This window comes from Aquila chrysaetos, chromosome 2 (genome assembly GCF_900496995.4).
Source record: "Aquila chrysaetos chrysaetos chromosome 2, bAquChr1.4, whole genome shotgun sequence".
NCBI lineage: Eukaryota > Metazoa > Chordata > Aves > Accipitriformes > Accipitridae > Aquila > Aquila chrysaetos.
In genome coordinates this window covers 19601129-19616900 of record NC_044005.1, presented here as the reverse complement: position 1 = coordinate 19616900, position 15772 = coordinate 19601129, and the positions used below count along the sequence as shown (strand labels likewise).

The 15772-nt window shown below is 38.1% G+C and overlaps 1 protein-coding gene across 6 annotated transcripts in view; it reads right to left on the bottom strand.

The window, feature by feature from the left end:
• The window catches only part of TTC7B (tetratricopeptide repeat domain 7B), a 143620-nt gene that overhangs the window by 117716 nt on the left and 10132 nt on the right, over positions 1-15772 (bottom strand). For all 6 annotated transcript variants that reach the window (XM_030006513.2, XM_030006453.2, XM_030006519.2 and 3 more), the window contains exons 2-3: positions 4288-4442; positions 2960-3128 (exon numbers count right to left, since the gene is read on the bottom strand). In XM_030006513.2, the coding sequence (XP_029862373.1) occupies positions 2960-3128; positions 4288-4442 (324 nt within the window). The remainder of the gene's footprint in view (positions 1-2959; positions 3129-4287; positions 4443-15772) is intronic.

Genomic DNA, 15772 nt, shown 5'->3' with positions numbered 1-15772 from the left:
GTGAGGTTTACAAACAACCTTGATAGATAATGCATTCAGACACACTCATTCTGAAGATTCCAAAGAGGCAGTAAGAATTTTCCTCTTCTGATTTTTGTCACCTCTTACTTTTTAACGACATAAATACATACAGACATATATTTATATATGTGCACACACAAAAATACACACACCCTCCCTCCACAGCTGAGCAAGTGTTTAGAGATCTCACTTCCCCTACCATGTTCCGATTCCATTTTCTCTCCCCACAATTGTCACTACTGTTGCTCCCCTTCTTTCTAGCCATCAGATAAAACTAAAAGCAAAATTTAGCTTGAATCTGACCTTGGACCTATTTTTGCACTTCATTGCATCCATACACACATGCTGAATCTTCCTTTGCTGTGAAGAACAGAAAGACATACTTTGTATGTTCCACAGGCAAGAGTAAGATGGGACATATGGAAAGCAGGTAATTTCTAAGGCCTTATTGTGAACTGTTAACTCTCTCGGGTTACAGCGTAACATGCTCATTTAAGTGCCCTGTAAGAGCTGTAGAAGAAGAAATATCTCAACTCAAGCATCCCCCTCAGTCTAGCACATCTGAGGTTACAGAATGAAACCTCAGAGTGAGAAGGTAAACACTTGGAGGTGGTCCCACCTTAAATAAGGAAAAAAATTTTAAGGCAATTAAAAATTACCATTAGTTATCTGCCCTATGCCTTTGTCAGAGGCAAGTAGATCAGTATCAGACCACTATGCTATAGTATACAAGACTGCAAGTCCACTGGTACTGGATTTGCCCCAAACTGGATTGAAATGGGGCAACTAGAACAGGTATATTTAAATGCCTCTGTGTTGCTGCACTGAACAGTGCAGCCAGCCTGATGCTTGCAAACAGGCAGCACAGACAGTTCCTCATTGCTTAATAACATGGTGCTATGTTCATGACTGCCAAAGAAATAAAATCTAGATACTCAGAAGAGTTTTATCTTTATATAATCAGGTTATCATTGAACTTGAAAGCAGAAATACAAATCCCAATGAAGCACAAAATCCCTGTAAGAATAATTTGTATTTAGTCGGGTAATACCTACAAGCCTCAATCGCCCCAGAACAGCCTCGGAATTCAGACTGAAAAGTTTTATAGTCCACTCTTACAAGGAGAAAGAAGAAATTCCAGGGGTAAGGGGTAAAAGAGTAAGAATTAACTGTACACTATTGGGTAGAAACATATGCTACTTAGCTGTCAATTACTCTAAACTTATCTAGACATTGAATACTAAATTTAAGACTGCTCTGTGACTTCTATCTCATTCTAGAGCACACAGAACACTATATTCTTGCAACCTGCTACCATGGGAAGAAGAGATATTAAATTTTATTAATCCTCCATTCAAACTGGAAACATAGTAGCAAAAAAAGATTATTCTGAACATGAACAGAACAACAAAACACCAATAGTTTGCTCAGGTAACCTGGTAGCCAGTCACCCAGTAGAAGTGACCAAACTAATGAAGTCTGATCAAGATTAGATCAGGCTTGACATGACAGATTTCAATGTTTAAGTATAAAACTTGAAATCAGAAGCAAAACACCCTCCATCACGTCTAGGCAGAAGACATGCTGGTTTTCTTCTCTCTCTTTTTTTAATAAGCTGAACCTACAAAACATTCCAGGGTAGAAAAGATACATATTTCACTATTTTCTAATAAATTATTTTTACATTAAGTAAAATTAATCATACTAATCCTTTCTGCAAAATTGATGCCTTTATGTTTCAACTGTTATATATCCTTATGAGGTCAAATAAAACAGAGCCAGAAGAGTTGAGCTCTGGGAAAAGATTCAATTAAATTACTGGGATTCCTTGGAGATATAAGTAAATTTAGGTACTTAAAGTTGATCAAGTCCAAGATTGCATTTTCATGGAAAGAACATGACAAGTTCAACAGACATCCTCACACATTTAAAAAACAAAAAACACAACCCAAAACCACAAAGCTGAGTGGAAGTCTACCCATACCAGACATTGCCAAAAAGCCCACGCAGATGCTGTGTGAGAGAACTGGGCAAGTTTACATCATACATAAGAACTCCCAATGTACTCCCTTCCCACTTTAATCTAAATATTGCCCAGATTTAGGAAGCATCCTTTTGTCTCTCCTACCAGTTAGTTCTCTTATTTCCTTGACATCTCTACAGAGAATGATTCATGCTTGTCTAACATTTACTAGAGGACTATGTTGGTGGAAAACAGTCACTGTCTTCCAAGACTAATGTTAGAAACAATCCTTGACCAGTTGTCAGTGAATGCTATTGAAGTCTCTCATAAATTGTGTTTGCTGACTTTGACACTTCTTTTGCCATAACAAAAAGTACATAAGCAACCAAACCCAAGCTTAAACACAGCAGACCAAAGCAAACATTTAAAACACAGTAAATTCTCATAAACCTATGGCATACAAACTGCCACTTTCCTCAACACACTGACCCAGCTTGCAGTCTATTAATGAGTTTTCTAAACTGAAGTGGCACTGCCACCTTAAGACACAAGGCCAGCATTGCAATTTTCACTATACTAGACCAGTTAAAAAAAAAAAAAAAAAAAATTTAAATGAACTTCACTTTCTGAATTTTTTATAAAAAGATATTCATGTAAGAAAAACTCAAAAATAAAACTGTGCAAGTAATGCACTGCTTTAAGTATATTATCATGTTGCTACTATTTTTCTCAGTTAAGTAGCAATTTAGCTTAGGTTGAGCATTTTAACATTCAGTAAAAGGCATCATGGTGAATCAAGATTCTCCAATTCTGTCCACAGCACCTGCAAAACTGCACTACTTTTGTAACACTTAACTTTCAGCAATAGTGATAATACTTTTAGTATCTAGCCACAGAAAGAAAACTTCAGACAAGACATGAATTAACTTTCTAAAAACTATTTCCACATTATTATAGTGAAAAGAACAATCTTACCTTTAGTAGAATACGCTTCAGCAATCATCCGTAGCCTATATGGTGGCACTGCAGCTAGCTGCAAGTCATCAACTCCAACTCTGGCATATGTGTTCAGAGCTTCTTTGTAATCACCTTCCACATAGTTTAACTTGGCCATAATTAGGTTAGCTTCTTGTAGGAATTCTGGCTAGAAGGGATAGGAATAAGAAAGGGGTTTTTTTTCCCCTGAGAAAGCACACCTAATTCTTTCTGATAATTATTTGGTCTGTTTTCTGTATATATTCACCATAGAAACCCTCAGGATATTTCTTGTAACAGAGCAACAAACCAACAAAATTCTGTCTTCATGTAATATTTGGGAAGCTTGCAGTAGGGGGTGAATCCACAAAATCTCACTCCATCAAGCTACTGAAAAGCATTACCAGTCATTTTATATATTCACATATTTAGACATGCACCAGAAATACCTCTCAGTCAGAATCCAGCTTTTCCAGGTGACAAAACTGCTTAAAGGCAACCTATCATTACTACAACGCCTCCAATGATTCTTTTTCTAACACTACAAGCACAGTTGAAAATAACATAGCATCAAAAACTTAATGGTACTTGTTCCACAGCCTATATATTTTAATTTGCACAATTTCTAAGTATCAGGGCAGAAGAAATGTCTTGAAAAAATTATTCATGGAAGAATAAAGAAAGAAAAGGAAGAGAAACTAATAATCTCATAAATCACAGGAAACAAAATGTTACAGATGACTGTAAAACAAGGTCCTTTTGATTTCTCAAAAGATGGACATTGAGTAGAGAAAAGATAAGCTGAAGTAGTAGCTACAACAATAGTTAAGTAAAAGAACGGTCAGAATGGTTAAGAATGTCAAAAGACATTCTTACAGAAAATGCTTTCAAGTATTAACCTCACTTTCCACACCTGCACACACAACTTAAGGAACCTTTCCTGAATACTTAAGAGACCATTACAGAAATTTGTGAAGTATTTTGCATTTTTAACACTTCTATTTAATGCACTAGAGAGAACAATAGTTATATACTTCAAGAAAAACTTCCACAAAACAGGTTGCAAGTACTTCACTTAAGCATCCCAAGAAGTCAATGACAATTTTCTTAGTCTTCTAATGAAAGAAGATTTAAGAAATTTATCTGAATAAAAATCCATGAAGAAACAAAGAGCCATAAAATAGCATAGTGCTGATGATGTTCTGGGAACAGCAATGATGATAAAACACCACACAAGCACGTTTCCACCTTCCATTTTTCTCCATGATCAGCAGAGTATTCCAGTCAATTTCAGCTTTTCTAATTCTTGCTCAGACTTACTTACATACCTTTAGGTTTCCCCTATCAAGTGCTGCCGTGAGATGTTTCCTGACCTCAGTCAGTTTTGGCCGGGGGCCCCGTGGACTACTAGTCTGTTTAAGAGCATTTTCCTTCAAAAATTGCTCTAATTTGGACTCCCCAAGAAGAAGTTCTGCCATGTCATCTGTAAATACAACCAAACACATGAAATATTAGAAATAACTTTATTTCACTAACATTTCAGTGGAGGCAGCCATTGCCTAAATTTTAAATACAAACTAACCAAAACAAACACAGTGTCAAGTATTCAGATTTAACACAAGCCATGTGGTAATTTTACTTTTCAATTTATCTTTTACCTGCCTGATTCATTATAGAATCAAGTCTCCTGTGTTTTAAACCATAATGAATTAGAACATTAACCTGAAGTCAGTATTCTCCCCTTCCTCCTTAAAAAGCAACACTTGATTTAAAAGCCTTATGTAGCTTTCTGAACATGACAAGATACACTTCTGATACTCACTTTACCAAAAAAAATAGTGTCTTTCACAAAATGCCTATTGTAGTTTCAAATATGAATATTGATATTGGATTAATTTAAGTTACATGTCCCTCATGATGTCTTTGATCACCATCCATATCTCGGCTGTAAGAATGTATATCACTCAGACCTTGTTAAGGCTCCAGGCATCCCAAGTCTTCAGTATGAAAGTTTCTCATCATTCTCCCTGTTTCTTAGGAGGTTTACCACCACTTCTCAGACATGAAGGGAGAAGGTAATACCAGGCTGCCCAGCAAAACTGCAGCTAGCATGTTTGCTGGAAGTCAAGAAACTGATCATCCTCTACCTTGTCCTTATGCAGGACCACTAAACTTACTTTACTGAAACGTCTTGAGCAGTTCCTCTAGTGAGGAGCGAGCTGTAAAAATAATCACCTCACTATCTGGGACTTGAAAAGACCAGATCATGTCTTGTAAATAATGTCTGAATAACCCGAATTTGAACTAACAATAAATAAAATAGATTTTAAAAACGGGAAAGGCAAAAAGCTAACAATCAGAAAAGTGTTCACCACCCTATAACCTTTAGCACTGTCCACAGAGGTTATGGGAAGGGACAGAAAGACCAGGACATGCAGAACTCAGTGTTACTGTAGAGGAAAAACTTTCCCTCAGAAAGTGTAAAAACATCAGCATTATCTCACCTTTTAAGTACAGCAAATTTCAGTCTCGAGTCAGTTGGACTAGTACAGGATCCATGTACAATGCCATTATACAGTAAGCTATAAGGATCAGTGCTGTCCTATAGTATGTCCTATCAAGTAGAAAGACAAAAACCTAGAATTTTTTTTTTTTTCCTTAAAACCTCCAGCTAACTGTTGCTTCTTAAACCACAATTTCTTCAAGAGAGAGTTTAAGAGACCAGACAAATAGCAAAAGCACCAAGGGATTGCTTATTTTTCCATTTGTGTTTTTTATTTGGTGTTTTGGGAAAGATATCCATAATAATCTGGACATTTATTTATTCTCAACTACCATTCATTCATGTTTTACTGTTTAAACACTACTGCAGAAGGGAAAGATCTCAGCATCCAGATGAAGACAAGCCATGCCACAGATGCAGCCTGGTTACCAGCCTGCTTAATTTTCTGGCTTTCAGACCATAGTTGTCGAATTCATCAGTCTCAAATTTGCAGTAACAGTTCCATTCCTTTGCCCACCAAAGGTTCTCCTGATACTTCAGCTATAGTCCTCTTATCTCTAGACCAAACAACACCAAATAACCTGAAGCGTCACTTTCTACATGCACTTTCTTCTTTGAAGAACACCTTTATGCCTCTTCACATGCATTTTGTTTTGCCTAAACTGTGCACTTTCTGCTCAGTTTATCCTCCCAACAACAAAGCACTCCAGATACAGCTTTGATACATGCTAGCTAAAACTGTCGGTTCCTTGAAAGATAAGGAAGGGGAAAACAAAGTATCTCCCTTGTGCACCATTACTTTAGAGACATTTGAAGAAACAAAGACACTTGGCATCTTTCAAATACATATTAAAGGCATAAAATTCTCAGTTAAAAAAAAAATTACTACCACTCAATAATAAAACTACAGTATAACAATAAAAACTTATTACCCATTAACTGCCAACCAAAAAAAATGCTTTTATTTACCTATTCAATGCTCATATGGCAAACAGCACAGTTTGACATGCATCAGTAAGTCCATCATACAATTTGCACATCTCAAAGGTGTTGATCAGTTTATAAAGTTTGACTGAAATGTTTTCATCTCAAACATTTGGTATACACTTAAACACAAAAAATAATAAGAGAAGTTAAATTTAAGATCTGACAAATATAAAGGCTCGAAGTTTGTACACTACAGTATTTTAGACACAGCTTACAGTATACTGCATTGAAGGTTAGCTAATGTCCTTGCACACTGGAAATTTAACATTTCTGAACAGAAGTAGAATGAGAAGGTTCTGTTGTAAAGAATTATTTTGGTAACGCACAAGAAACCCATTGTTAGCTGCAGCAGGAAACAAGTGAGTTAAAGAGGACTTTAGCACTTTGTCTATCAGGACTGAGCACATTTATGACTTAATATGGCTCACACTCTTCCCTGTGTTTAGAGAACATGGAGAAAAAAAAAAAAAATGCTTCACTACAGCATGAGTTTTACCCCTACATTGTATCCAGATTACAGCAGAAAGCAGGGAAAGGGGCAGTAGATGCTCTCAGCATAAGCACGTGGAGGGACCAACACCAGGCTTTGAAATCCCTTGTCCACAGCCTCCATTGCTCTACCACCTTGTAGCAGCAGCAGCCACCAGCTCTGACAGTCATGGTCAACTGCACTCCCCCCGGAAAGGGCCCAAGCCAGAGATCTCAGACCGCCTCCCACCACTAGCCATAGGCCAGGACTCTGGCAGGCTCAGAGCCCGCCTGAAGACTGGGTTGAGGTTGGCCAAAAGCAAACTACTACACTTTGCCATCTGGAGAAAAGCAAGAGAGTCAACTAGAAAACATCCCCTTTTATTGCACCAAGCTCATCGTCCTGGACCACACCACTTATCTGTAATTTGCACAATTGCCATTTTTAATTTCATAGATTCTCAAAACTCCTATCATTTGATGTTTCTTCTAATATATTTTACCTGAAATTTTAAATCCTCTGAGGAAATAAAAGTAGGAAGGACCCAGTTTGTTCCCATACATTCACAATGTTATCGGTATAATTCCAGGAATTTTTGAAGCAATTTACACTGATTTTGTTACTCTTTCATTGAAGTCTGTTCAGCAAAAATGAAAAACAAAAGATATTTCAATGTACTAAGTGAAGAAAAAGAAATAAGAAACATACTTCAACATTAGGGCAGGCAACTCAGGATCATACGCAGTTGAGTTTTAAACATTTCCATAGATTACAAAACCCTTCTGGACAACCTTTCCCAACATTTGACTGTTTTCACTGTGGAAATTTTTCCTTGCTATCCATTCAACATTTCCCTTGTTGCAATTTTTGTCCATTGCTTCTGATACTTTCACTGTGCATTTCTGAGAAGAAGCTACCTCCATACTCAAGGAGGGATGGGAGATGGCAGCAGTAGGATCCCCTCTTAGTTCTCCCTTTCTAAGATTTAACAAATGCAGCTCATTCAGTTGGTTCCCTTAGGTCACATACTTTCACCCCCTTATCATCTTGGTGGCCCTCCACAGGGCTAACTCTACTATACCAATGTCTTTCTCGTGCTGGGGAACCCAAACCTAGATACAATATTCCAGATGTGGTCGCACAAGTGATAAACAGTAGGGAATAATAATTTCTCTCAAACTGCTGACTACATTCTTGCTAATACAGCGCAGTGTGCAGTCGGTCTTCATTGCCACAAGGGTTTGCTGCCAACTCACACTCCCTTTGTTGTTCACCAGGACCTTCAGATCCTTTTCTGCAAAGCTGCTTTTTAGCCAGTTGATGCCTAGGCTATACTATTACAGTTATTCTTTCTCAAGTACAGGACCATGGCATTTGCCCTTGCTGAACTTCATGAGTTTTGCCATTAGTCCATTTCTCCAGCCTGTTCAGATCCCTCTAAACAGCAGTCATATACTCCCCCTCAGTTTCCTATCACCCACAAAACCACTGAGGGTACATTCTCAATGTCTACATCACCAAGAAAAATACTAAACAGTACTGACTGCAGTATCAACCCCTGAGAGGGCCCACTTCTAATAGGTCACCAATCGCTTTTTTTTTTTTTTTAACCTGTGATCAAGCCTCTGAGCCCAGCCAGTTTTCCACCTACCTCCTAGTCCTCCTGTCTTTTCAACTGTGCTACAAGATATACTATGGGGAACTGTGTCCAAAGTCCAGACAAAGTTGAAGCCAACAATATCCACTGTCCCCACTTTATCCATACAGTCAGTCACTTATCATCAAAAGCTATCTGGTTGGTTAGTCCCTGATAAACCCATGTCAGCTAATCCCAATCACCTCCTTATCCTTCCAACCAGTTTCCAGGACATGATTCCTGATCTTCCCAGGGCCTGAGGTTAGGCTGATTGACCTGCAGTCCCTGGATCCTCCTTCTTGACCTTCTTGCAAATGACCATACGTGTCTTTTTCCAGTCACCAGGAATCACCCTCGATCATCAGGACCTTTAAAAAAAAATGGCAGTGTCCTTGCAATGACATTGGCCAGCTCTTTCAGCACTCTGACACAACCCACCTAGGTATCAGAAACTTGCATATGTCCCCTTTACCCAACACAGTCATCCTCTGTCAGGGCATAATGCTTCACTTCATGAGACTTTTCCATCAAATGGAGTAATTTTCCATCAATATCAACAGATTTTCTGCAAGCACTGATACATATACTAAAAAGCACAAATGGTATAGACAACTGTTGCTTGCTGCAATAAAGCAAATTTTCCAAGAGAAGCAATATGCTAAAATGAGATTTTTTTTTTTATTTTTAAAGATACTCAGCATCTATTTTGTTACAGTTTATTTTCTGCATGTTCTTTCTTTTCCTTCAAACGGAAATCTTAGCATAACTGATAAAAATCAACAGCTTGCGTAGCTTCAGTTTCAAGCTGCAAACTAACAAGACATTAAACTGACCAAATCTAAACCTGGTATTTCAGACTAAATCCCCTTTGTTACAGCCTTATTCCAAATTCCATATTTCATTAGCATAGCCACAGTATTATTACAAACAAATAGTAAAGTCAGATATTATGACCACCATTACCGTGTTCAAAGACAGCTTTAGCATAACACTCTGTAGGACTGCACCTTCTGCAACTGTTCCATCTCTCTGGAAATAAAAGACTGTAAACTGCATGCACACAAGACAGCTGGTTTTGTACACCAATCCAAGGCAGGTTAGTCTTTCATGTAAGGAGTTTAATATGTGCTGTGTGAAAGGGTCTCGGAGATCAGAGGCCTGTTCCAAACTTAGAAAACTGTTTCAGAACATGTTCAATTATTTGCCTTGCAACATATAGGTCACTGAGGGGTCTTTTCAGTACAGGCATTTTACTAATAATATTCAGAATACTCCAGAGAGTGTTCCAAGTACATAATTTTTGTTTATGAGCTTCTTTAAAAAGGTGATTAGAAAAAAAAAGCGGGCCTTGAAAATAATACTTGAGGTCATCATAGTAATATACTACTTGGGAGAAGAACAATGAAGATTAATTTTGCTAATTGTATTTTTAAAGCTACACGATTCTTAACAAAGGGAAAAATATGTCAAACTGTTTACTCTAAGTTTTAAGGGATGTGCAAGTAGATACATCCTCCCTGATTTGTACTCATCAAAACCCAAGTATTTCGTTCAACAAGCAACATTCCTCTTTCCTTTCATTCAGTCTAATGCTTCACTGAGCAAACTTCATTTCCAAAGAAGGTTGAGGAAACACAAACATCAGAGCAAGGAATCCAAATGACTCTCTAAAACCAGTGCTTTGGTTCAGGAGCTGAAATATCATCAAGGTTGTTTGAAAGGAAAAGAGGGAGGTCTATCATTGACATTCTTCAACACTTCAAATAGCAGAACTTCAAACATGCCAAAGAAGAAAGTATCACACATGCCTTCCCTCTCTTATGCATTCCTTTAAGTAGGTCTCAAAAATTCTTCTGGCCCACACTCCTGTAACAAGCATTTCTTTAATTAAGTTAAATACAATAGATCTATCTTTATGGAGACACAGGTAAAAAACACAGCTGGATTGTGTACCAGCTGCCAGAGATGTTTTCTTTATTCAAACTGCAAAATTGTAATGGAAGCATGTGAAACAATAAGTTTGGGTGGTTACAATAGATTAGCTGATATCTTGAAAAACAGGTTAGACACCAAGGAAAAAGAAAATAAACCTTTGCTGTTACATGTGAAAATACATTCCCTGAGGCATGAGGATTCTTAAAAGAAAGTGCTGAAACCATCCCTATTAATAAAGGGGAAAATAATCATTTCACCTGTAACCAAAGAACAGCACCGGCACATGCAAGAGCAGAGTGTAGCCATACTCCCCTCCATAGTCTAGTTGCTCAACAGCTGCACCACTGAAAGAGGAAGACCAGCTTTAGAAGCTCCAATTCTCACCCATTTGTGAAGCCACAGTAGAACAAGACAGGCATAGACACAGATCTAGCACTCTGCAGAAAGTTTTTAAGATTATTCATCTTTTGTACACAGCAGAATTTCTCACACTGGAGAAAGAAAGAGGAGAGAAACAAGAAACCGCCTCTGGAAATTTTAATTTAGCCCCTCTCCCTTCCCTCTCTCATCCTCCGCCCTCCAGCCTAAGATAAGTTTCTTCTCTCTGACAATGACTTGAAAAAATACAGTATAGTCTCTAAAGACAGGACACAAGCAAGAACAAAGGCTTAAGTTTATGCTGGTGCGTAGTCTGAAACTGTCCAGACACCTTAAGATGAGAAACAAAGTAGTCTATAGCACCCAGGTATTTTGTTCCCACCATTGATGCAAGTTAGAGAAGCTAATGATCCATACACTAGCTAGGGACAGTCACAGTGCAGCAACATGTATTACACACACTTTCCTTCAGAGGAAAGGTGGGAGAGGAGAAAACAGGTGCAACTCACCAGCAGATCTGATTAAACTTCAAAGCAAAAGCTGTTCTTCTAGGTCACCCATATACAGCACAACTCACCCTTGCCCTGTACCATTGCTATATATCATGAGACACAGCACCATCAGAGAAACAGTTACTGTCTGACTGGCTTTCATCACAAAAGTGCTGCACTCACTCAGCTGACTAACACTGGAGGACAACAGGTCACAGAATGCAAACGATGAAAGTTACTGCAAAGCACGATTTTCTTATTTACCAAGTCGCTCATCTGCTAAGTCAGTCAGTCAGGGCCAGACACTTGCAACAAATTTTTAAATGAAATTATGGCTGAGAGTGTGCTTTATTAACAAAGCCATGGCTTGAGGCCTGTCAACCATTCTGTGCCAGTAAGATCGAGCCTCAACGGTGCTTATAACAAAATTCCAATTATGTGGACATTTCTGAAAGAAACCATTTACGAAACCATAGCTCGAGCAGAGTTTTTAATCAGTTTTAGCTACCCCTTAAGACATCCTGAAATAACGTAAGTAATGTTTGAGAGGAAATTGCTTTTCTTTTTCTTCCAGCACAGTATGAGCGATCTAGATGATATTCTTCTATGAGACACTTTATAAAAGACAGAATTAAACTGCGTAAAGCTTTTAGATACCTTGAAGTCTAGCATTCTTTCAGCCAGTCTAAAAAGATGTTTCAGAAGAAAAAAAAAAAAACTTAGTAAACAGTTTCAATACCATGAAGACCAGTTTCCCACTTTTAGAAAATTGAAATAGTTATGGATCAATATAAAATTCCTGATCAAAGGAAAGCCTCCCTCTTACTCATCCATTCCTCTGCTGAAGAGTTCATCGACAACGATTACTTAGTAGAGTTAGGGGACATTTGATGACTTATATCACAACTGCATTGCAGAACCGTTTCCTAACTGGAGGAGGAAGAGGACAGCCTAGCTTGCCCATCTGCTTCTGCAACATCACAGTATCTCTGAAATAATCCACCTGCCTAATAGGATGTCCTCCACCTATAACCAAAGACAAGTCTGAGCACCTTGGAACTGCAAGACAAACTGAAGGATGCTTTAGGCGAGATATCTATTTCTGTTAACGCTGAAAGCAAAAGCAGAAAACAGAGCACTTCTACACATGCAAGCTGTTTTCTGTCAGCTTAGAGAAAGCTTAGACACACACAAAATGTCTTGAGAAGAACATTGTGCAGACATGGGTATCCCTCTTTGCCATATGAATCAACCCTAACCATCTTCAAAATGAGAATAAAGGCTGGCATAAATATGGGGTGGGGGAAAAACCGCACATGATGACTTGTCTTTGTAAGATTGTGTCTAAAAATATCATGACAGCTGCTTTGCTACTTGATTTTTAACATCTGCTTTTTGAAGCAAAATTGTTACCATGCTATCAGGATCCAAAGCAGTTACTCACAGAAAAACAGAGAATTAAAACAGAGGATTAATCTTCATTTATCCTTATGCTGTGTCAAGAATGATGATGCATACTTATTACTATTAGCTTAAAACCATGGTCCATCTTGAATCATCCACTGAATCACATGCTAAAATACAAAATAATCGGTTTTGTGATGAATGCTACCACAACCTCCAAGCATTTGTCGAAGAACCCAGGGGTTGTTGGCAGGCTAGGTGAGAGGAATATCTAGCTCTAAATTCCTTTTAGAAAGTAAGTTACTGCACACAGCTAAAAAAAACCCCAACCAAACAACAAAAAAAACCCAAAAAGCCCTAACTGTATACACATTAGGAGCTCTTTCTTGCCTGCAGAATCCCTCTTCAAGAGGTGCCTTAAAAAGTTCATTCAATTCCAGAGTACACCAAGATAAATCCACAGTGAATGATTAAGTGTTCTCAACAGAACTAATGAACCTGCTACCTGTTTTAATGTGGGGTACCAAATAGCTGCTTTGTTAAAGTATTACTTTTCCTGTGGTGGTTCAACAGTCTTGGATAAAAACCAAAACAAACACTGAAGGTTATCTAGGCCATGACTACTATCTATGCAGTTTCTCAAGCATTCCTAATATTAATGCAGAAAATGTAATATATTTTGAAAGGGCCTGATAATTATTTATTTTGGTTGTATTTTTAACATGACAAGGAAATACTTGAAAGGTACAATACAAACACTCCTCTCAGATAACATAGTTGCTATCACCTCTGTGGCAACAACTATCAACAACCCTGCTCCTGGTATGCAGGAGCATCCTGCACAAGATGTTCCCCTGCAATGAAACATCCATGTCATACTTCTGGCAAGAATACCCATGATCCTGTGCCAACAACGATAGTTACACATTATGGAGCCTCGACAGCTCAACATCTAAAGCAAAAAAGAGTATGGGGAAAACCAGTCTTTTCCTCCTTAAATGCCAAATGGCATAGATCAAAAGAAGTATTTTCAGTATTTGGTTTCACACTCTTCTGAATTACAAGCTGCAAGAAAACTGTGCAGAATTAAGATAAAATCTCCTACCACAAAGATTTAGGCAAAGAGGCTCAATCTCAGTCTCAAGCCCTGAGGATCTGATTTGAATAGGAAGTATTTAGGAATAGGAAATATAGAGCACACTAGCTACAGAATCTGAGGTGACTGGCCAAACAAACTTTAATCTTTCCTTGTAAGCAAGCAGATAGCAAATCTAGAAGCATGTTGTATCTCTTCACCCACTCTCCACCAAAATCTTCAGTATTTCAGGTAACATATTTCAGATTCTTAAAAAGCACAATTGTCCGAATGCATTGAAGTCAAAAGATGACAGTTATCATTAGTTCCAAATGCAGATACTGCATGAGGTGAGATCAATTAGATGAAGTATGGAGTTGTAAGAACATAAGATCCTGCTGCTTCACCTGTCCTGTACTGGATTCCAGAGAGAGAAAGAAATAAAAAACTCAAGTCTTAACTCAGGACTAAAAATTAAAAAAAATTTTAAAAAGCAGGGGAGGAAAAGGTCAAGGTGTACAGAGGACAAGTATGAGATTTCCATGGTATCCCAATGGGACCATAAATTGATGTGCAGCATTCCAGCAAGTCGAGACTTGCCTTGTAATCTCTTTTCTGGTGCTTCAAATCTTCCCAGAGGGAAACTAGCTTGAGAGTGAGAAAGGAAACTCCTCCTACTCAATCCCTAAAACTCTTTTGCTCTCTAAAGGTAAAACTGAAGGCTCAGAGTACCTGAAGGGCTGCATGCTGCATTACTTTGAGAGGATTTTTCCTCAGACTTCCTAAAACATGTTGGATTATCATTATGTCTAAATCTAAAAAACAAAATGAAGAATTTTTGTCCAGGAGTGGGATGCAGCAAGAAGGATCCCAAAGGGGTCAACTGCTCAATATAGTACCCAGACAAAAATTTCAGAGTAAAGTTTCTGTAAAAACAGCGGAAGAGGAGAAAATCTTATAGCATCCCACAGAACATTTATTAAGGAGGCCATTTTGAAATGGAACTTTCTTCCAGGGGAAGATCTGGAAATCCTGGATCCAGAGCTGATTTCATATTCATCTGGCAGAAACAGCATGAAACATGAGTTTTCCAAATGGGGACAAGTTTGATCATACACTTAAAGACATTTGCTTTGTTCATGATGCATGTAACAGTCATTAAAAGCATTGGCTGTACCTGAAGAAGAATATTGGCAGAAGTCTCCGAGTACTCATTCAAGCAACTCTGACCAGAAGTTACTTAAATTAAAATGAATGCTAAAACTAATCTTAGATTTATACAAGATTTACATTAAAGGAAAGAAAAACATTATATGGATATACAGATGTCACTTATGATTCCATCACTGACTACTAAGTAGCAAGAATTCACAGCATCACAGGATGGCTGAGGTTGGAAGGGACCTCTGGACATCATCTGGTCCAACACCCCTGCTGCAAGCAACGTCAACTACAGCAGGTTGCCCAGGATCTCGTCCAGTCAGATCTCTGGGGACAGTAGAAGGGCAGCTAGAGGACATGTGCAGACCAACAGGCACTACTGGCAGAAAGGCTGCAGACTGATGCAGACGATACACATGTAAAACCAGAAGCAGAAAATAGAGAGTCAACTGCTCAAAGAAACTTAATTCTACTTATTAACACCTTTAATTATACATGGTCATTCACTCCTCTGCCTCTTAAGTACAGAGAAGGCATGGCACCCTTTTGCTATGCAGTATCTAGGCAATTTTCCTGCTTGGCAGCCAAAACTCACTTTGAAGAAAAATATTATAGGCTTCCCAGACTATTTATTCATATGCAAATTTACTTCCAAAGTACCACTACTACAGAAATTTATTTTATGAGAGCATAACAGAAGAACAACAGAAAACTGCAGCAATTGTTTCAAATTACATTATTTCTATGGCTTTTTTTTTTTTTTTTTAAATATTC